General features: G+C 54.0%; 2 protein-coding genes across 3 annotated transcripts; one reads left to right on the forward strand and one right to left on the reverse strand.

The window, feature by feature from the left end:
• Positions 1–1,543: 1,543 nt before the first annotated feature.
• On the reverse strand, positions 1,544–6,312 carry PYCARD (PYD and CARD domain containing). 2 transcript variants are annotated; one of them, XM_032605500.1, is made up of 3 exons: positions 5,540–6,312; positions 5,262–5,318; positions 1,544–4,692 (listed from the first exon to the last, which is right to left on the reverse strand). In XM_032605500.1, the coding sequence occupies exons 1-3, from the start codon at positions 6,177–6,179 to the stop codon at positions 4,457–4,459; spliced, it is 933 nt and encodes a 310-aa protein (XP_032461391.1). In that variant the 5' UTR covers positions 6,180–6,312; the 3' UTR covers positions 1,544–4,456. The 2 variants fall into 2 exon arrangements, with proteins under 2 accessions (XP_032461391.1, XP_032461390.1); XM_032605499.1 differs by having other exon boundaries at positions 4,538–4,898.
• A 6,124-nt stretch (positions 6,313–12,436) lies between these two features.
• Positions 12,437–21,007, forward strand: TRIM72 (tripartite motif containing 72). The gene is made up of 7 exons (XM_032605506.1): positions 12,437–13,339; positions 13,801–14,197; positions 16,899–16,994; positions 17,083–17,313; positions 18,125–18,147; positions 19,047–19,165; positions 20,079–21,007. The coding sequence occupies exons 1-7, from the start codon at positions 13,116–13,118 to the stop codon at positions 20,654–20,656; spliced, it is 1,668 nt and encodes a 555-aa protein (XP_032461397.1). The 5' UTR covers positions 12,437–13,115; the 3' UTR covers positions 20,657–21,007.
• The last annotated feature ends 416 nt before the right edge of the window (positions 21,008–21,423 follow it).

The raw sequence follows: 21,423 nt of genomic DNA on the forward strand, positions 1-21,423 counted from the left end.
ACCTCAAGGGGGTTGGACTTTGGGCCCTCTGCTCTTGGCTGCATTCCCTTGTAAGCACTAGGCCAGTAATAGCCAGTCATATTTCTCTGATGAGGATCTTAGGCTAGTCCTTAGAGATCTAAAGAATACATTATTACTGAATTATGGAAAATGGCCTGCAGTCTGGAAGCACTTAGGCGCCTGGCTTTTTGAATTGGGACAGGCTGACTAGGGAGAAGTGAGGAGGGTAGGTTGTGGTGGGGAGAAGTGTGCTGCGGGTCTGTTTGCTTCCACTGATTTAGTTCTCAGGCTTTGCACCTTTTCCCCATCACATGTTGGATTTCAGTAACTTGGATATAGGGCTGAGGTTAAGTCGTTGCTGGGTCCAGCTCCTGTGAGACTCAGCACATTAACATCTTTATTTAGGCATGTTGCTTCCCACTTCCAGTGTCCTGTCAGTCTTCCGCCAGGGGTTTTGTAACCAGGTCTCACTCCCTCTACTAGTCTGTGAGAGGCTCAGCTCAGTGTGAGGTCCCATCTGCAGCCATTCCTCTCGTCTTTTCAGAACTCAGACTCCCTTTTCTGCCTTTGGGCCCTCAATACTTAGTCTCTTTCCTTTCATCTTTAACTTTTATTTTGAAATAATTCAGAGTTAGGTTTCCACAAAAATTATCTTGTTCAGCTTCCCATGCAGACGGTAATCTTCCTGGTGCTGGGGGTATTAAGAAACGAGGAAGTAGTGTCAAGTGGATCTTGCCAGCAGGTTTGACTTTTGGGCTTGTAGAAATTGTTTGGCCCTCAATCCTATGATGTTAGCAGTTAGAGCTTTAAGAGACCATTGAATTTAAAATTCCTAAATTTTTTTTTTTTTTTTTGTGTGGTATGCGGGCCTCTCAGTGTTGTGGCCTGTCCCATTGCGGAGCACAGGCTCTGGACGCGCAGGCTCAGCGGCCATGGCTCACGGGCTCAGCCGCTCTGCAGCATGTGGGATCCTCCCAGACCGGGGCAGGAACCCATGTCCCCTGCATCGGCAGGCGGACTCACAACTACTGCGCCACCAGGGAAGCCCTAAAATTCCTAAATATTTTTGAGGGAGGAACAGAAGTATGTCAGAGGAGTTTGGGTCTGGAAATAGTGCTCTGTGGATGGATTGTGCTCTCTCAGCTCTTTGGATTGTCTTGGGGTTGTAGTGCTAGCATGAAGGGCTCCTTTAACATGAAGGATAATTGAGAGCCTCCAGTGTGGGGATTGGAAACAGGAAGGGAGCTTGGACTACGTGGTCGAAGATAGGGGATTCCTTGTGTGTAGTGGGGAACTGACCTTTAGGCCATTCCCGGTAGAGAATGCCAAGGAGGGTGGGGTGGGTATGGGAAGAAGAAACTGAAGGGAAGCAGGAACCAGGCTTTCCAGGTAGCATTCTGCATGTGCACCTCAGGGTGGCAGTGTTGCACAATTGCACTGATTCCTTGTAGCTGTTCCGTGCAGGATCCTTAGGGCCTCACTGCAGCCTGCTTGAGGTAAGAACCTGTCAGATTTAGCTTGATGGCTGTTTTTTTTTTTTTTTTCCCTCCCCTCTTAAACCAGAATTTGAGGGGAAGCGGGCCCATCCTGTATACTCTTTGCCTGAGTGAAACGGCAGATCCCTCTGTGAGAAGGCTTCTGCAAACCTGTCACAGGCTGACTGAGGTGGCAGAGCCACATTCTCTCTATAGCAGCGTGTAAGTTGAATACGTACCTGAATTGCTTGGCAATGTGGTTAGCACGTCGGTTCTAACTCAGTGTGTATAGGTCCTGGTGGGGTGCTGCCACCTCTGGCGATGCTCTGAAGTTCTGCAGAGACTCCTTTTCTGCTAATTCCCCCCGTCATGTCTGGAAAGGGGAACTCAGTTTTGTACAAAACTGTTCATGTAGACAGTTTAAGCCAGGAGCTAAGAAAAAGGTCACTCGTGGAAGGCTGGGTCCTGGATGTGGGTTTTTGTTCTTATTAGCACAGGCCCAGCGGACATTACCTGTTGATCAGCTTGTTTTTTTTTTTTTCAGTCTTGTGACGCTTAGAGGTTTGAGCAGAAAATGTTGTTTCAGACTGAGGAGCCTAAGCCATTGAGCAGCTAGGAACAGAAACATCCTGGAGATCACTGTTGACACCAATGTGTGCTCACTGTGAGCCAGTTGATTTTAGGTGATGAGCTGTGTCCTGTTATCCCTACTTTATAGATGGGATGCTGAGGTACAAACTGGCCTTAAGTCTCATAACTGGTGAGTGAGGTAGAGCAGGGATTTGAATCTGTCCTTTGGCTGCAGAAGTGTGTCCTTAACCAGTATGCTGTGGCTGGTAGAACTCTGAGCCTCACCCTTCTCCCCGCCTCCCCCACCAAATAAAAAGGAAAAAGAAAGCCCCCAAGAAGTCTTTCGACTTCGGGGAGCTGTTTCTTAGAACTGTGTCTTTTGCCTCAGGCTTGCACTAGTTTTTGTAGCTGCTCTGTTTGAGCATCTGCTGTGCAAGGAAGTGTTATGGCTCCATATCATTGAAGCATTAGGTTCCTATGAAGTGTAAAAAAAAAATCCTCTGTTAAGGCAGTAGACATACACAGTAACTGATGTTGTTATTTTTCACATGCAAGGCACTGTACAGAGGTTGAAAAGATGTCTTTTTGTGGGGGTCTAATGGGAGAGTCCTGTGTGGAAGTAGATGTGACAATATGGTTTGCTCTACCACAGGGAACCTAGGTGAAAATGCCACTGGAGCCCAGAGGAAGGCCCTCTCCGGGCATGCTAGGACAGGTGGGTTTCAAGGTATCCAGAGTTGGGATCAGCGTGCGGTAGGGCTGGGTGTATAAGTAGTGTTGAGATCTGGTGGTATGTGAAGAGGAAGGTAGGAGAGTTTGGATGGGGTTATTCAGGATCAGGTTGGAAGCGGGGCTTAGGTGTGCTAGTGTTAGAAGGGAGTCCATTTCCATCATCAGTTTTCAGTACTCAGGCCCTTTAAGGTGGTTGACGAGAAGCAGGGAGATCAGGAGGCCTGTTGTGGTAAGACATGAAGGCATAATGCCAGATGGGGGCAGTGAAGTTGAAAAGGAAGGTGTTTGGATGTAAGTTGGAAGACTGACTAAACTTTATGGAACATGCTGGTGTTTCTTGATTTCTGGTTAGGCTGCTGCTGTTGCCATATGTCGAGATACAGGGATAGTAAAAGGAAGACAACTTCAGTTTGGGAAATGGCAAGGTCTTTCAGAACATAAGTGAGTAAACACATCTCGGGGATTGAATGAGTCTTGGTTTATAAGATTTAAGAAGACTTGGTAGAAAAGGGCTGAGGGTAGAATGGGGAGCATCACTTATTTTATGGGGTATTTGGCCAAAGAAGATAAGCCCACGGGATCCTGAGTATTTGGGCTGATTCCCACTTTTGGGGAGGCTCAGTTTTCCTCCTGGAGTCCTAAATGGCATTAGGAGCAGTCCCATGTCACTGTAGCCTTGACAGTGGTCATTAGCTTAGCTTTTTGGTAGCTTCCTCCTGCAGTGAACAACTTGTTTTCTCCTGTTGCTCTGGTGATCTGGTCATCAGAACAGGGAAGTGTTAGACTGTGTGGGGTGGGGGGAGGCGGATAAACACTGCATCTGTTAATTCTTTTGTCTAGGGAGGGTGTTCCAAGTGAAGCCTTCATACAGCTTTTCCATTCTGTGCTGGTCTATCATTGTGAACGGCACACTTGGTACCCTCGTATCTGGATCGCCGAGTCTGATGATCTGACTCCTAAGGATAGGATATCTGGCCTCCTTGGGGCCTGCCTGTTGCTTTGCATCTACCCCCTGCAGGCCAGAAAGAATTTGGGTGCAAAGTGTACTCAGGATGTGGTCCTAGAACTGGTTCCCTAACAGCCCCTGGAAAGGCTCTCTAAGTGCTGTTTTGTGGAAATAAATACTCCTGTTTTCTTTTGTGGGCACAATTTCATCAAGAGAGGGAACAGCTAGTAGAACTCATTTCCTGAAGTTGCTTTTGTGGTTGGCATGTTTTCTGGGCAGGGTGTAACCTGTAACCTCTTGGAGCGGGTGGGAGGGAGCAGAGGGAGTGACGCCTGCTGGTGTCGTGCCAGAAGGAGCCCTAGGGACACTCGGTGGCTTGTGCTCTTCCCTGCTTAGACAGTACTCTTGTCACTTCCCCTGAAAATTGCTCTCATTTTGCAATTTTTTTTCCTATGAAAAAGCGAAAGAGAAGCTTGGCAGACGAGTCTGTTTCTAAATGCATGTCAAGTCTGGCCCCCCACAGTTCCAGGCCCTTTGTACATATTTCTATTTTAATTTTTAGACCTTGGCCACAAGACTAACTTGTGTTCACAGGTCTCAAGGGCAGACCCTGTGGGGTGGCATTAAGGGAGCCACCAAATGGTGAGTGAGGGACCATTCCTTGGTGACTGAGGCAGGAAGGATGAAGTGTTTGGGGAGTCTGCTGCCCCAGGAACAGGCGGAGGCTAGAGCTTCATCTGAGCCACTGCGGCACTTGGATATGTAGCTCAGCTCCGCATGAGCTTCCAGGCTGGAAGTAGGAAGACACACCAAGTACAAGCTGGATTTTCACATGTATATTAAAAAAATCAGAGACTCCAGGTAAGATGGCTGGAACTGCCAGGGGTTGTCTGTGGGACCGCTGCTGGGGAAGATGCCTCAGCTCTGCTCCAGGTCGACCACCAGGTAGGGCTGGGTGTCCCTCAGGGCCTGGAGGAGCAGATCCTTGCAGGTCAGGTTCCAGGCTGGAGCAAAGCTGAAGAGCTTCCTCATCTTGTTAGGATTGGTGCGCTCCGCCCGCACTGCCTGGTACTGGTCCTCTGTCAGGACCTTCCCGTACAGGGCGTCCAGCACCCCATCCACGTCTGTGACCCGCGCAATGAGGGCCGCCCGATGCTGCTCCACAAAGTGCAGTGCTGGGGCGGGAGGGAGGGGAGGGGATGAGCTGGGACCAGGGTGGGTGCTGGAGCCTGTCCCTCTTGAACACTAGGCTTTCTTTAGAAATTGCCCTGAATGCAACCCTGAGTGGTGGGGTTCAAGGTGGGCATGCCACCAGGACTCTACCTATAGTGGGATGAGTTTAACTTTGTCTCCCTTTTTCCTCCCAACCAGGCTCGGGCCCTGGAGGTGTGTGAGTAGGTGGGTGGGAAGGGTTGGCCTAGCTTTGTGCTCTTCAGGTGCTCCTGGCCTTGGGACAAGAGATAGGCTGTGCCAGGGGTACGGTGGGGCGGGGCTGGTGAGGTGCCCTGGTAGGTGAGGTTGGGCGTTGAAGGCTTTACCTGGCTTGGCTGCTGTCTGGGGAGGGGCCTTGATCCCGGCTGGCGTGGTTCCGGGGCCTGTAAGAAAATGTTGTGGTGTCTCCCAAGTGTTTCTGGGTTCGGGGGTCTCTTGGTCCGGAAGCCAAGGTCAGTACCAAGCGCGGGAAGCCTCCCCAGCCGGAGGATTTTATTAAAGGGTAGGAGAAACGGGAAGCGGAAGCTCCGAGGCGAACTTTTGGGTTGGGAGGAGGGTGTAGAGGGGATACTGGTCTGGACCTGTGTGGAGGGGGCGCACTCACCCTTGCGCAAGGTCTCCTGCAGCTGCTCCGCCACCTCCTGCATGCCGATGTTGCACAGCACGAGTACCGTGAGCTCGGCACTGTACACCTCCAGATAGTAGCTGACGAGCTTGTCGGTGAGGTCCACAGCATCCATGGGCAGCAGCGTCCCTCGTGGGATGCGTCCGTAGCCTTCGCGCAGCGGCACTGAAAGCAGCTTCATCTTGAACTTCTTGAACTCGTCAGCGGTCAGGTTTTCTAGTGCATCCAGGATGGCATCACGCATGCACCCCATGGCTCCTGGGGTCCCCTGCCGCAGCCGCCGCTTCAGCTCGCTCAGGCAGTCTGCCAAGCAGGAAGCTGCTCTGGGGCGGGGCCTGGAACTCCCCGCCTTCACTCCTGTCCCTGCCTCAGAGCTTTGCCCTTGGGTGTTAGGCTCCTGACTACCGCGTTTCTTCCCTTTCTCTCCTGGCCACCGGGGGGCGCCCAGATTGCATCCTTTGGCTGGTCTAAGAGGTGGGACCCAGGAGACCCGGTGGAAAAGGGCTCGTGGGTGGTGCCTGCCTCTCCAGGCTTGGACTAGGTAGCACAGATCAGGAACCTGGTTTATCGGAGCGCTAAGGCTTAGATTCGTGGAATTTTGGAACCCTGAAATCTCCATGTTTCCTTAAACCTTAGCATCCTCTCTCCCTGGCATAGGGTCAGAATCATAGAATCCTAACAGCCACGTAACTCCCCAAATTCCACGGGTAGAGATTACTGTGTGTGCATTCTCTCTCCAAGCCTCAGTTTCCTTATCCATGAAATGGGGATAATAACACTCATTCACTTAGTAAATATTCCAGCATAACATGGGCTACCTGATGGTGCCTGAAACCTTGCCAAATGCTTACTGGGAGAGCCAGGATTTGGTCCCCCAGGGACTGAATTTCTTGGGAAGTGATGACAAGAGACACTTGGAATGGTTGAGAAAATTCTTGACTGGAGGGAAGGTCATGGGAAGAGAGCTATTCTGGGGTCAGGGGGCTTGACCCAGAAGAGCAGATGAAAGGTGGTTTGGGTTGGTGTAGGTTGGAGTGGGATGGCGTGGGTTGGCGTTGGAGGCTAAGCTGTGCCCAGAATCCTTAATTTGCCCTTAACATGGCTGGGAAGGCCCTGCTGGTCTGCCCCTGTGCACCTCGCCAGCCTTGTCTTGCACCACACCCTGACCACACTCCATCTCTGAGTTCCAACCACACTGGCCTCTCTCAGTTCTTCAAATGTGCCAGGCTCCTTTGCTTCTCCAAGCCTTTGCACATGCTGTTCCCTCAGCCTGGAGCTCTCTTCCCTCACTCTTTGCCTGACAAACTCTCAAGACTTTAGGTCTTAAGTTAAATGCTCCTTCCTCTGGGAGACCAGGTTTAGAATCCCTCCAGTTCAAAACACTTGCTACTGATTTGTAGCTCTTACAGCAATTGTGACTAAATTGTAACTGTGAGTATGTTTAGGCACCCACCTCCCCACTAAAACATGAGCTCTATGAGGGCAGGGACCTTGTCTGGTTCATTGCTGAATCTCCAGCATCAAGAGTGCCTGGGACATAGTAGGTACTCAGTGAAGGTTTGCTGAACGAAGGAATGACTGAGGCTGTGTTACCTGCAACATGTGTTCCAAAAGCTTCCAGCAGAGTAGCAGGGCCCTGCTCCCCATCCATGTGCGTGTTGCCCCACACAGGCTGGGTAGTACTATGTGCCAACATCCTTACCATGGGTGGCACTTGTGGCCCAGCGGCTACTATTCCCTGGCTCATGGCTGTTTATTATTGTGCCTCTTCACTGGTCTTCGTCCTTGCAGATTCTCCATGTCATTTTGTGCACTGTGGCCAGAAGGCTACATCTTCCTAGCCCACACATTGATGCTGTCCCTCCCCTGCTTGAAAACCTCCTGTGACCCCTCAGTGCCCCCAGAATCAAGTCTAAGCTCCTTGGCTTGGCCTTTTAAGTCCCTTGCCAGCTTCCTCGGCAGCACCTTCTACCCTGTGGGCCTCTGGACCTCGGCACGTGCAGCACCTGCTCTCTACTTGGCCTCTCTTCCCTCCTGGTCTGCTTGATGAGTTCCTGCCTGTCCTCCAACATGCATCAGGAGTCACTTTTTCTAAGAAATAGAAAAACTGAGCCCCTATGTGTAGGCTGTGATCCTTCACATGCCTTATTTCTAACCCTTACAACAGTCCCTTTGGGATAGGGAATAGTAGCCCTGTTGTACAAGTGAGAAGATTGAGGCTCAGAGAGGTTGAAGGACTTGCCCAGGGTCATATAGCTGAGGGATCATGCAGGTTGTCTGGTTAGCTTCTGAGTCTGGCCGCTGTCTACTCTTCCCAGTTGGCTTTACTGTCCTCTGTGCAAAATGAATTATTCCTTGGCCGTGTCGGCTGGATGCCCCTATGATGCCTTTCTCACAGTGTTTACCACACAATGTGTCTGGTCACTCTGCTTTCCTCACCAGACTGAGGACCCTTTCAGGTCCACAGCACCCAGCACAGGGCTTGGCACAGATCCAGCCTTGATAAGCTTTCATGAAATGACAAAAGAATCCTAGAATCTAGAATCATAGAAACCTGCTCTTTTCACATTTGTTGGAATCTTAGAAGCTGTGGGTGTTTGATCCATGGAATTTAAAAAGCGATTGCCTGATTCAAACCGCACCTCCCCAAAAGAGCAGGGATCCCCTTGGCCGTACATATGGCCATTTGACTGCATCTCTTGAATTCTTGTTTGGATGGGGTGGCCTTGGCTTTACGTAAAACCAACGTAACACATCTCAATGGAACTTTTGGGGCTGCAGGAAATTGCACACTGGGGAGTGTGTGTCATGACTAGGAGGTCTCCTCCTCACACCTGGCTTCCACAGGGCCCCTTCCCTTGTTCCTGCTTATCACCACCCAGGGCCCTTCGTCTTGGGCCCAGCTTGGCCCCTGGCACCTGACTCAGTCTCATTCCTGCTCACACACATTCATACTGAGACACAGAAGATCCGGCTGTGATTTTTCGCCTGACATGCCTCAGAGCACACGCTAGCACTTTGGTGTGATGTCACAGGGAGCCAAGGGACAAGGGGCTGGAAGTGCAGGAGCATCCTCTACTTGCAGTGGAAGCCTCACTCCTGCAGTGATTTCAGGCTGGAGGTCAGAGAGCACAAGTGACACCTTGTCAGGTGGACATGCTCTATTGAACCCACTGTAGACTCTCAACTCAGAAGGAGAATCTGTTTGATTCTAAAAAGATGTACTAACTATATATAAAATAGATAAACAACAAGGACCTACTGTATAGCACAGGGAACTATATTCAATATCTTGTAATACCTATAATGGAAAAGAATTGGAAAAAGAATATACATACACACACACACGTATAACTGAATCGCCTTGCTGTACACCTGAAACATTGTAAATCAACTACACTTCAATAAAAAATAAAAATTTACAAATTAGAAAAAAGATGTCCTAAGAACCTACTAGATGCCCAACCTCGTGATAAGTGATGTGGGAGACTAATAATAGTAACGACAGCTTCCCTTTTTCAAATTTACTGTTCCAGGCACTGTGTTAAGCACTTAACATGCATAATCTCACTTAATTCTCCCAACAACCCCATGAGGTAAGTGTGTCTATCCTACCTCACAGAGGAGGAAACTGAAGTTTTCAAAAATTCCTCTGGAAGACTGCACTGGTAGTACATGAGGAAATACAGATGGAGCCACCTGACTCCTGGGCCCAAATTCCAACCTATGTCCTCAAAGTCCCACTCTCTGGCTTCAGAAATTGACAAATTGCTTGGAGAGATAATGTACATGGAAATGTATGCCTCCTCCAGACTGTCCGAATACTCCCTTAGGAGGGCAGATGTTGCAATACTAGGAATGATAACGTTAACTTCCTCCTCTTTGCAGAATGCTCAAGAAACTTACAAAGCACATTCAGAAGACTGGAATAGTGGGAAAAACAGGAGATGAGGGGTATCAGACCCACTCAGGTTTGATTCCCTGACCCTCTACCTCTTAGCTGTGTGACTCAGGGTGGTCACAGCCCTCTTCCGGGGTCTGCACTCGCCAGCGCATAGGAAATGAATGCTATGAGAAGGACAGTGGCTTCTCTAGGGTACCCTAGGGAGGTAGACTCAGAGCCAGCTCGTTCTTGGAGACTGCAGGGAGGTTTCCCCCTGCAGAGGTGGGGAATAGGAGCCCTGGGCAACTCTCTGGGAAGCTGTGGTAATCCCTTCTCCCTGGGCCCCCCTTTTCTGGGGGAAGTACTCCGAGTTCTGAGCTTTGACTCCTGGCAGGAAAAAACCTCCGGGTCTCCCCTCAGGCCCACCTTCTTGCCCCCTGGACTAGGCCAGACCAGTTGGTGGTGGTAAGATGCTTCCTGGGTGTGATCCGACACCTCTACCCCCCCAACGAGAGTAACTGATTGCTGGAGCCAGATTGCACCTCCTGGGGTCAGAAGACCATAGACTGCCAGGACATTGGGCAAGTCATTTAATCTCTTTATGCCTCATGACTTCCTGTTAAGATAGGGAAAATGATGGGGTTGTTATGAGGTTATAAATGAGGTTATGAGGCTATAAATGGATTGAGAATTGTGAAGTGCTTGGAACAGGCCTGGCACAGAGTAGGTGCTTTGGTCATTGTTAAAGTTTCTTAACATTCTTCAGTTTCCGAATCTGTGAAGTGGGGATGATGTTATTGACCTTATGGGGCTGTAGGGAAGGTTCGTTGGAACAATTAGTAGTAATAATTGTAATAATATCAATCTCAACATTTATTGAACATTTTCTACGGGCCTGGCATTGTTCTAAAAGCTTTCTATGAATTAGCTTGTTGAATCTTCCTAACGATCCAATAGTCTCGATAATAATCCTGACATGATCCCCATTTTCCAGATGAGAAAATCAGGTTGATCAAGGTCACACGATGAGGATAGAGCAGTCAAGATCTGAGCCTCGTGGTGGCAGTCACTGCTTCCGAAGTCCTTGGGTGCCAGCATGCGGTCCTTGCTGTTTATTTAGTATATTATCTAGTTTCATCCTCATAACAACCCTACAGGGACGGTATGATTAGCCTACTTATCCTTATATTGTAGCTGAAGATGCTGCAGCCCAAAAGGGTAGGTGATCTTTCTGGGGACACCCAGCATGAGTTTGTGACACCAGCATTCAGATCCTGCATCTGCAGGGGCCCCGATCGGGGGATTTCCGGCTTCTCTTTGCATTTATCTAATACAAGGAGTTCTCACCTCCCATGGCACTTATCACTCCAGCCGTTGGGAAGCTCTCCCTTAGGACAAGCTGAAATCTGCCCCCTCTGAGTTCTGGGCCTCAGCAATACTAGTCCTCACCTCCTCCTCCCCTGGACATGGTTTTGGGCCCCTTCTTGTCCCCCACCCTGCTGTAGATGATCTATGTCCCTTTCATGGGTCAGAGGTCAGATCTGGCCCATCTACAGAAAAGGATTGAGTTGAGTGTCACCTCCCTTTCCTGGGCACCCACTCCTAGTGACCAAAACCTTCAGCCCTAGACTGGTAGGGGTGGAAACTCCAGGTGAGATCTATATTCAGGATGTTGACTTTTTGAACTGAAATGAAGTGGCTAGTGGTTTCAGAGACCAGCTCCAGATGTGTTCTCATCTCCACCTGCCTCCTGTTTGGGGAAGTGGAACTTCTCTGGATTTCTCAGGGTTCTGGTAAAAAGCCCTATCTTCCTGAGACTCTTCATATAACCAGAATCCTTCATATAACCAGGATTAATTGCTCTAATCCTAAAGAATGATAAAACCTCACTTATCTCTTCCCGAGAGGCCCAAATCATTACAGCCTGAACAAAGTTCCTAGGTTAAGACCCCCAGGTGCCAGGGAGCCTGGAGCAGCTCCCTCAGCGGGCCAGCATGAAACATGCAAGAACTTCAACGGTTCAAGAAGGAATGAGCCCCAGAACTCAGAGACAAGTCATAAAAGCAGAGGTGTGCTAGGAGGTATCTGACTTCTGGGGAGATTTGTTTACTTGCCAAAAAGTTGGAGTAAGAAGATCTTTAAGGGGGGCTTCCCTGGTGGTCCAGTGGTTAAGACTCCACACTTCCATTGCAGGGGCCATGGGTTCGATTCCTGGTCAGGAGCTAAGATTCCTCATGTTGCAAGGCGTGGCCAAAAAAAAGAAGACTTTTAAGGAGGGAAGGGGGACAGCTGCTTCCTTCTCCTTTATAAGCAGGGAAAATAATTCTTCCTTGATTCTCACCTACGGGGTGTCTGGCTACTCTCATGGGACAATTGACCTGGCTCTTGTCGAAGCTCAGACTAACAGAGATGGAGAGTGGTTGAGGGAGAAATGAACAAATCCAGGAAAAGGCTGAGAGGCCAGAAGAGGACAGAGTGAGTCTCTGTGTTTATTCATTCACTAAGTATTTACTGAGCACCTGCTGTGTGCCACAGACTTTGTTCAAAGTTGGAGATGAGCAGTGAACAAAATTTATATTCTGGTAGGAGGAGACAGACAAGAAACCAACAAGTAAAATATATCATGTGTCAGATCGTGATAAATGTTATGGAGAAAAATAAAAAGGGGAAGGGAGATGTGAGATTTAAAATCAGGGAGGTAGGAAAAGCCCCTCTGAAAAAGTGACATGGGGTAAAGATCTGAGGGAGGAAGGGGAGGCAGCCACGAAATAACTGGGGTTTGAAAGAGTGTTCCAGGCGGAGGGGAGAGAAATGCAAAGGTCGAGGCGGGAGTGAGCAGAGGGAGAGGTGAGTGATGACTAGGGTGTGAGGACTTTGGTTTTTTTTTTTTTTTTTTTTTTTGGTACCTGGGCCTCTCACTGTTGTGGCCTCTCCCGCTGCGGAGCACAGACTCCGGACGCGCAGGCTCAGCGGCCATGGCTTACAGGCCCAGCCGCTCTGTGGTATGTGGGATCTTCCCGGACCGGGGCACGAACCCGTGTCCCCTGCATCAGCAGGCGGACTCTCAACCACTGCGCCACCAGGGAAGCCCCTAGGACTTTGGTTTTTAAATTGAGATTCGAAGGATAAGCCTTGAGGCTCTCGGCTGCAGGCTCTGGATCTAGTTCATTCATTTATTCAGCTGTCCCTCTATCACTCATCTTCGAAGCACTTAGGGAGGTCCACTTTGCCCCACAGCTTGTGCTGAGCACTGGAGACACCAACAGGGAAAAGGCTCTCCCCTCAGCCCTGCAGGAATAAAAACTTTCAGGGTTGGGGGAGGTTCTATTCTCCCGAATGTGGAAATAATACTGCCAGTGTGACTTTGGAGAGCCTTAACCCTGGGGAATAAGTGGGTGACAAGCTGGGGAGGGGGCCACAGGCAGGGAACGGGGGAGGCTGGAGAGTGCGGAGGCTGGGGTGAGGGAGAAAGAGGAGACTCCCTTCCATCATGTTTCTGTCTTTTCCGTGGTATGAGAGGCCCTGTCTCTGCTGGCTCTGAGCTCTGGCTCCAGGCTCGGCAGGGGAGAGGACAGTGGGATGGGCCAGGACAGGTGGCCTTGACATGTGATGCTTGTCCGCTGACAGCTCAGTCCTCACTTTTAGAACGGTTTCCAGAAGTGATGGAAGGGGATGGGCAGGGCAGCTAAATATAGTCCTGGGGCCAGAGCTGTCTGGGAGGGTCTGTCTGCTATTCAATGCGGGCCCATCACCCGTGGTGTCCGTTGTCCTCGGTCTGAGCTCGGTGCTTCCTTCTCACCTGTCTTCAGACACAGATCTGACCCACCTACAGTTAGGCCTGACCTTGACTGGGCCTCTCGCAAGTCTCTTTCTGTCCAAGATCTCCAACCAGACCTGTGAGTCCTGCGGGTCCTGCCGGCCTGGGGATATGGAGGAGGGGAGGGCTGCGGGCCCTGGAGAGGTGAGAAGAGGGGATGGGGGAGGGGCGCTGGAGAATCTGGGGTTGGGGCTGAGGCCTGGGGCTAAGTCGGGGGAAGGACAGTGGGTAAGACCGTGTTTGCAACCCAGCCTCGTGTTTAGGAACTGGGATTGAGACCGGGTCCCTGATAGGGGCTATTTGGGGGGCCGGGGCTGAGAACCGCAGTTGAGGCTGCCTTTGGGACTGAGAGGGAGTCCCCTTCCCTCCCTTGGCCGGAACCAGAGTCCCTTCCTGTTTGAGATGAGAGGCTTCTATAGGCTGGGGCTCCTCCCTGCGGGGCTGCCAACACGGCGCGGGGCTGCCAACCCGGCCTGGGGCTGGGGCTGGCCCGGGATTGTGGCTCCGCTGAGCCTCCCTGACCGACACCTCCTTACCCAGGCCCGCAATGTCGGCTGCACCCGGCCTCCTGCACCAGGAGCTGTCCTGCCCGCTGTGCCTGCAGCTGTTCGACGCGCCCGTGACAGCCGAGTGCGGCCACAGCTTCTGCCGCGCCTGCCTGGGCCGCGTGGCAGGGGAGCCGGCCGCGGACGGCACGGTGCTCTGCCCGAGCTGCCAGGCACCCACGCGGCCGCAGGCGCTCAGCACCAACCTGCAGCTGGCGCGCCTGGTGGAGGGGCTGGCGCAGGTGCCGCAGGGCCACTGCGAAGAGCACCTAGACCCGCTGAGCATCTACTGCGAGCAGGACCGCGTGCTCGTGTGCGGCGTGTGCGCCTCGCTCGGTTCGCATCGCGGCCACCGCCTGCTGCCCGCCGCCGAAGCCCATGCGCGCCTCAAGGTGCGGGGCCGGGCGGCCTCCGGTGGGGGGCGGGGGCGGATGGGGTTGTTGGACGGGTCGGGGCCGGGCCGATCGGGCCTCTTGAGCTTCAGGGCCCGGGGCGCCTGGAGTTGCCAGGTACGCGGGCAGGGCGGGGCGGCTAGGGAATGGGGTTGCTGATGAGCTCAAGGCGGAGCTTGGCGGAGACCCGAGCCTTGAAGAGGCGCTCGGAGACTGGCCTCGGCGAGATAGGCGCGCCAGCTGGAGCGCGCCGGAGATGCGGGGGACTCAGCCATAGGGCGGACTCTGCGGAGCCGGAGGCTGAGCGAGGACTGAGTCGGTGCCCGCGGCCCAGGCGCGCAGGCTCTGCTGCTGGGCACAGGCCCGGGTAAGAGGGGCGGGGCTGGCCGGGGGGGGCGTGGTGCTGGGCGGGGCGGGCACACAGCTGCTGGGCGGTGGCCCCCCCTGCGCCCCTGGAGCAGCAGAGCTTGTGCGGGCCTGACCGTCATCAGATGTGGCCTAATCCAAGGGGACCCGGGAGGCCAAGGCACGCCTGGGGACGCACCTCTGTGCACAGGCCCAGGTTGGCACCGAGACCCAAGTCCAGGCTGTTATTGTGATTGGAGCTGGAAGTTCCGAACGCTTCCAGAGCCCACACACAGTTGTGCGCCCCGAGGTTGGCGATCTCCATGGAAGCCCAGCAAAGACACCCAGACATTGGCAAATGGGGACACAGGCACACGCTGGCTCAGCTGTCATACGTATGGCAAATCACACGCATGCAGCTACGGGAGGGTTTAGGTATACACAGGCCCGAGGAGGTCTGTCATGAAGCATTTATAGGGTCGTTGGAAGAATAAACGACAGGTGCAGGGGCGGGAGGAGGCGGGGTCTGGAGGCGTGGAGCGGTGCTCCGTCGCCGTCTCCGCGGTGCAGGAACTGCTAGCGTCTTCTCGCGCTGCTGTTTGGGGGGGTGGGGGGGGTGGGTAATCTTTGCCCACAAACATCAGCGTTGCAATGCACTTCTCCTTGGCTCCAGACTCCTAGAGGGGGTAGACCCCGCCCTGAGGCTGGTATTCGAGGGCCCCATTCTCTCCCAGGGGCCCAAGTTCACCGAACCTCCGGCTTCAGCCTAGCACAGTCCAGCTCGGTGCTGGCTGGTGGTCCCTAACCCAGTGCAGGAGCCTCCTCCACCCAGGAGCCCTCCCTACCCAGGCTCACCTCTGCTGATAACCACAGAACTCCCATCCTTATCCATCTTTATCTGTGAAGAGAGAACAGAGTCTGTGAAATGGGACAGGGCAGCAGGCAGCCCAGGAGCCTCCAGGGGGCAGGTGGGGTGGGATACAGTCTGCCAGGGCCTGTACCAGCCCAACCCTAAGCCGCAGAGAGGGGCTGGCTGGAGGTCTGAAATGGGGATCCCTGGAAGGAGCCTGAAGGAGAAGCGGGGCAGGAAGCCTGGGGTGGGACTGAACACCTGGGTCCTTGGGGAGGAAGAGGGGCTGGGTCCAGAGACCATGTGCCAGACCCAAGTATGGTTGAATGGGATCTGCCGGGTGAGGGGGACACTCACACCCCCCTGAAGCCGTGCTGCCTCCTCCTGCACGCCTCGGAGTAGGAGACAAGCCTGTCGGTAAGATCCACCACACGCCACGTCGTGGAGCACTGCTCCCCACACCTCCTCACTGCGGGATGTTCCGAAAGTCTCTGTGCAGCCCCCAGCTTCTAGGGTGGCATTGTGCTTGGTCCCCATGGCTCAGCCCTTCTGCCCATGAACCTCGGATGGCTGAGAGCCACCAGGCCCACCCTGTCCTGCAGCAGGCAGGGCTGTGGCCCTGCAGGACGTCTGGGGCAGGAGACGGACCTGGCGGCTGGCCACGGGAGCCCATGGTACAATTCCAGTGGGGATTCATCAGCAAACAGTGCTTAGAGGGTCTCCCAGCTTCCTTTAGGGGGAGGTGGGAAGGAGGCTGCCAATTTGTCACAACCAGAGGTGAGGTGGGGATGACTGTTCCCATTCTGCAGAAGACCAAACTGAGGTTGGAAGCCATGGAGGCATGGCTGATTCCAGGGCCATGGGTCTGATTCCAGGGCCGTGCACCTCCCAGCAAACAGTGGCTTTGGCTGGAGGTATAGGAACTCCCCTACACCTGCATTTCAGGAATCACAAACTGACAGACCTAGGGTAGGAGCTGACCCACAGATATGTTTGGTTCATTCATGCAGAAGACATTTTTATTAAAATGTCTACCCCAAGAGCCCACCGGTGTGTGGGGAGGCTGATTAGGGCGTTTTGCTAAGGTTCTGCTTTTAAGGATAGGGTGAAGGCCAGGAATAGGAGGAGGCTGCATTTCTTCTTTTCACATCCTCTGCTCACCACTGAAACCTGCTGTGTGCAAAGCCCCTGCCCCTCCAGTGGAGGAGACCAAACCACATTTGTGATTATCATCCTCACAGAGACCTGTGCTGGGGGGCTGTCTGCTGAGGGGATGGAATCAGGGAAGGAAGGCAAGGCTAGGGAGGACTTACCTAGCCAGACCACAGGAGGGTGAAGCATTCTAGACCTCAGAACCAGTACCGGCAAGGGCTTGAGACCAGCGAGCGTGTATGGTAAGATGCCAGCCTGGCTGGAAGAGAAGCTGGCGCTGAGGCTGAGCCAGAGGGAGCAGGTTAAGTGGGGGAGGTGGGCAGCAGCATCACTTCTTTATGTCTCACCCCCCAGACGCAGCTCCCACAGCAGAAGCTGCAGCTGCAGGAGGCATGTATGCGGAAGGAGAAGAGCATAGCTGTGCTGGAGCATCAGCTGGTGGAGGTGGAGGTGAGGGGCTCCGCGCAGCAGAGCCCGGGGACTGGGGGTCTAGGCTGGGGGTTCCCGGCTAAACGTTTCTGTCTGTCTGTCCCCACAGGAGACAGTGCGTCAGTTCCGGGGGGCCGTGGGAGAGCAGCTGGGCAAGATGCGGCTGTTCCTGGCTGCACTGGAGGGCTCCTTGGACCGCGAAGCTGAACGTGTACGGAGTGAGGCAGGGGTGGCCTTGCGGCGGGAGCTGGGGAGCCTGAACTCTTACCTGGAGCAGCTGCGGCAGATGGAGAAGGTGCTGGAGGAGGTGGCAGACAAGCCACAGACTGAGTTCCTCATGGTGAGCGCTGGGTGGCTTTCCTCTCTGCCCCTCAGCCAGGGTTCAGGTCTCAGAGACCTCATTCCATTGTCAGGCAGGGACCCCTGAGGTCCAGAGAGGGGCAGGGGAGAGCCAGTGTCACACACTGAGGAGGGGTGCACCCCAAGATGGCCATTATGGTTGTTTACGTTGGGCACTGCACAAGGACACTATATCTAAGTGGGCACCATTCATATCATAGATATTGTAGGTCTGCGTGTTTATTAGGACAATGTTTTTACCAGGTGGAATTAGTTTCTTGAGGAAGGGGGTACTTTATTCATTTTTTAAATTAAAAAAATTATTTGTATTTATTTTATGTTTGGCTGGATTGGGTCTTCGTTGCTGCACGCAGCTTTCTCTACTTGTGGCGAGCGGGGGCTACTGCTCGTTATGGTGGGCGGCCTTCTCATTGCAGTGGCTTCTCTTGTTGCTCTAGGCATGTGGGCTCAGTAGTTGTGGCTCGCAGGCTCTAGAGCTCAGGCTTAGTGGTTGTGGCACACGGGCTTAGGTGCTCCGCGGCATGTGGGATCTTCCCGGACCAGGGCTTGAACCCGTGTCCCCTGCATTGGCAGGCAGATTCTTAACCACTGGGACATCAGGGAAGTCCCAGGAGGGTACTTTTTTCTAATTCACACAGAGGTAAAAGGCTAAGGGCGACCTTGAATTCTGGGTTTCTTTTGTCTTCTCTTCCTGGTCCCACACTTAGCATTTCTGTGGTCCATCCCACCCTCAGAAGTCCCCAGTGTCCCCACTGCCTGCTCAGCTCCATTCTCTTTTTCTCTCTTTCCAGAAATACTGCCTGGTGACCAGCAGGTGAGATCAGCCTGGCCCTGCCCCCTTTCCCACTTTGCCCTTTCCTGCCAGGGACACTGGCTGGCTCACCCTCTACTCGCATTCAGTCCACTGCGATTCCCCTGCACTTTGTGTGGATGTAGAAAAGAACCCAACCCGTCCTTCTCCTCAGGGACCCCCCAGACTGGTCCTGGAGACAGACAGGGACACAGCACACAGGAATCACTCAGTGCTGCTGTGGAGGGGAGGGGGTGGCCAGGGCAGGTTTTCCGGAGGTGTGCATTGTAGAGTTGGATGCTGAAGGAGTGAACAGGAGTTGGCTAGGTTAAAGAGTTGGTGGAAGAGCATTGCAGGCAGGGGGAACAGCGGTGCAAACCGCTAAGAGGGAGAGAAGATGAAGCTGGTGAGGCAGGAGGGGCCCAACTGTGAAGGGCGGAGGAGCTGGACCTTATCCTAACAGAAGGCTTTAAAAAAATTCTAGTAAAATATTCATAACATAAAATTTACCATTTTAACCTTTTTTTTTTTGTTTTTGGCGCGGCTTGTGAGATCTTAGTTTCCTGACCAGGGATCGGCAGTGAAAGCACAGAATCCTAACTACTGGATCACCAGGGAATTCCCCATTTTAACCATCTTTTTTTAGTGTACATTTTAAGTTCAGTGGCATTAAGTACATTCATGTTGTTGTGTAACCATCACCGCCATCCATCTCCACAACTTTTTCATCTTTCCCAACTGAAACACCAACAGAGGAGTTTTAAGCCAGGATGTGATGTGGTGGGGCTGGTGTGGGGGGGACCCTGGAACTCCACCGCAGCACGCATCCTCCTCTTTTCTGGGTACTCCCGCTTGCCCTCCCCCAACCCCGCGCCTCCTCCAGGAAGTCCCTTTGCACACACCTCCCCCCCCTCCCCCACCAGGCTGCAGAAGATCCTGGCAGAGTCACCACCACCTGCCCGTCTGGATATCCAGCTGCCCGTCATCTCAGATGACTTCAAATTCCAGGTGTGGAGGAAGATGTTCCGAGCTCTGATGCCAGGTACTGGGAGGGTCTCGCTCTGGGTTTGCGTTTGTAACTGTGTGGTTGATGGGAGGCTCCGGCCACATGCAGAGAGGCCTCCCAATCCCAGCTGGGGAGGTCATCCAAGAAGGGCCCACTGCCCCTTTCCCTTGGGGTTTCCCTGCACCTTCATAACCTGTGCTCAGAGAGGGATCTGAGAGGGCATGGGGTTTTCAGGTGGGTGACTGACATGGTGAGGACACTGCTTACTGAAAGGATGTTGCTGCCGGCAGCAGGGGAGGCTGGGGCCCGGGTTTGAGCCCTGCGTGATCCTTGGCCCGTCCCTGCCCCTGTTGGCCAGTGGAGATGATGATCCCTGCTAACTGGGGGCTGAGGACCTGCAGCAATGGAATCCTGCGGTCAGACACTGACTCTGGCCTGTGGCTGGGGAGGCCCAAGGGCTCAGCCTCCTCTCCCCAATAGCTAAAGCACATTGGGGTGCTGCAGGTTACAGGCTCCAGGACACGTACACAAGGCTGGTGCAGCCCTCACTTGTGGGAATGGAGGGACCTCCATTTTATCCAAGAGAAGACTAAGGCCCAGAGACTGGATCAAGGCTGAGGTCACACAGTGGGGCGAGGTAGGGACTTGCCTAGGACCGGGCTTCCTGACCATCTCCTGCTCTGGGGCCTTAGACGGCAAGTGACATGCCTTGTATCAACTTACTCCTGCCCACAACCCTGGAAGGAGGCAATTACGGCCTCGTTTTACAGCTGAACTGTCTGAAGCCCTGAGAGGTGTGGTCTTTGGCCCCCACCAGTAAGCAGAGAGGGGCTCACTTCCCAGAGATGCCGGGAGGATTAGAGGAGACCAAGCTGGCCCACAGGTGGGTGGGCAGAAGGCTCGCGGGAGCCACACCCGCAGGGCCTGACCCTCTTCCCTCCGGTGGCAGCGCTGCAGGAGCTGACCTTTGACCCGAGCACGGCCCACCCAAGCCTGGTGCTGTGTGCCTCGGGCCGCCGTGTGGAGTGCTCGGAGCAGAAGGCGCCGCCGGCCGGAGAGGACCCGCGCCAGTTCGACAAGGCCGTGGCGGTCGTGGCGCACCAGCTGCTCTCCGAGGGCGAGCACTACTGGGAGGTGGAGGTGGGCGACAAGCCGCGCTGGGCGCTGGGCGTGATCTCGGCCCAGGCCAGTCGCCGCGGCCGGCTGCAAGCGGTGCCCTCGCAGGGGCTCTGGCTGCTCGGGCTGCGCGAAGGCAAGATCCTGGAGGCTCACGTGGAGGCTAAGGAGCCCCGTGCCCTGCGCACCCCCGAGAGGCGGCCGACGCGCATCGGGATCTACCTGAGCTTCTGCGATGGCGTCCTCTCCTTCTACGACGCCAGTGACCCCGACGCACTCGAGCTGCTCTTCGCCTTCCATGAGCGCCTGCCCGGGCCTGTGTACCCCTTCTTTGACGTGTGCTGGCACGACAAGGGCAAGAACACTCAGCCGCTGCTGCTCGTGGGGCCCGACGGCGGTGGCGAGGCCTGAGCCACCCGCCGGGTTTGGGGAGGGGTGCGGGGCCCTGCCGGCCTGGAAGGAGAGACGGGTCGGGTTGCTGGGCTTGAAGGCAGGGCGGAGGGGGTTGGGGACAGGGGACTCCAAGCGTTCTGAGAACTTTGGGGTTGACATGAACAGGGGACTGCCAGCCAGGGGTTGGGGTGGTGGTGGGAAAGGGAGATCTGAAGTCAGGTCAGTGGGGGAACTCCACTTGGGGAACCAGGAAAGCCCAAGGGTTCCGGGAAGAAACAGATTGGGGAAGGGTCAGGGGGCTTGGGGAGAATTGCGGGGAGGAGCTGGAGAACTCTGTAGAGCAGCGGTCCGCAACCTTTTTGGCACCAGGGACCGGTTTCGTGGAAGACAATTTTTCCACGGATGGGGGTTGGGGGCGGGGGTGTGGGGGATGGTTCAGGCGGTAATGCCAGCGATGGGGAGCGCAGATGAAGCTGCGGCTGGCTTGCGTGCAGCCCACCTCCTGCTGTGCGGCCCCGGTTCCTAACGGGCCACAGACTGCCACTGGTCTGTGGCCCTGGGGGTTGGGGAGCCCTGATGTAGAGTAAGGAGCCCCTGCAGGCTCACACTCCGCTCCCCCTTGGGGGCCTCCACTGCCAGGGTCCAGACTCACTGTAGCAATCACTCACTGTCCTTCCACTTAGTGATTCCCCAACTAGAGCATGCATCAATATCACCTTTTCAAAGCACCTAACAGTTCTGGTTCAGTACACCAGGGCAGGTCAAAAATGTGCCTTTCTAACAAG

This window comes from Phocoena sinus, chromosome 15 (genome assembly GCF_008692025.1).
Source record: "Phocoena sinus isolate mPhoSin1 chromosome 15, mPhoSin1.pri, whole genome shotgun sequence".
In the NCBI taxonomy this organism is placed as follows: domain Eukaryota; kingdom Metazoa; phylum Chordata; class Mammalia; order Artiodactyla; family Phocoenidae; genus Phocoena; species Phocoena sinus.

Excerpts from the sequence above, each read along its gene's own strand:
- PYCARD (XM_032605499.1), bottom strand. The coding sequence starts at position 6,179 with ATGGAGATTTCAGGGTTCCAAAATTCCACGAATCTAAGCCTTAGCGCT. Across the intron at positions 5,319-5,539 it reads GCAGGAGACCTTGCGCAAGG|GCCCCGGAACCACGCCAGCC; the intron begins GTGAGTGCGCCC and ends ATTTTCTTACAG. Across the intron at positions 4,899-5,261 it reads CCAGACAGCAGCCAAGCCAG|CACTGCACTTTGTGGAGCAG; the intron begins GTAAAGCCTTCA and ends CTCCCGCCCCAG.
- TRIM72 (XM_032605506.1), top strand. The coding sequence starts at position 13,116 with ATGGGCAGGGCAGCTAAATATAGTCCTGGGGCCAGAGCTGTCTGGGAG. Across the intron at positions 13,340-13,800 it reads CAAGATCTCCAACCAGACCT|GCCCGCAATGTCGGCTGCAC; the intron begins GTGAGTCCTGCG and ends CTCCTTACCCAG. Across the intron at positions 17,314-18,124 it reads CACAGACTGAGTTCCTCATG|AAATACTGCCTGGTGACCAG; the intron begins GTGAGCGCTGGG and ends CTCTCTTTCCAG.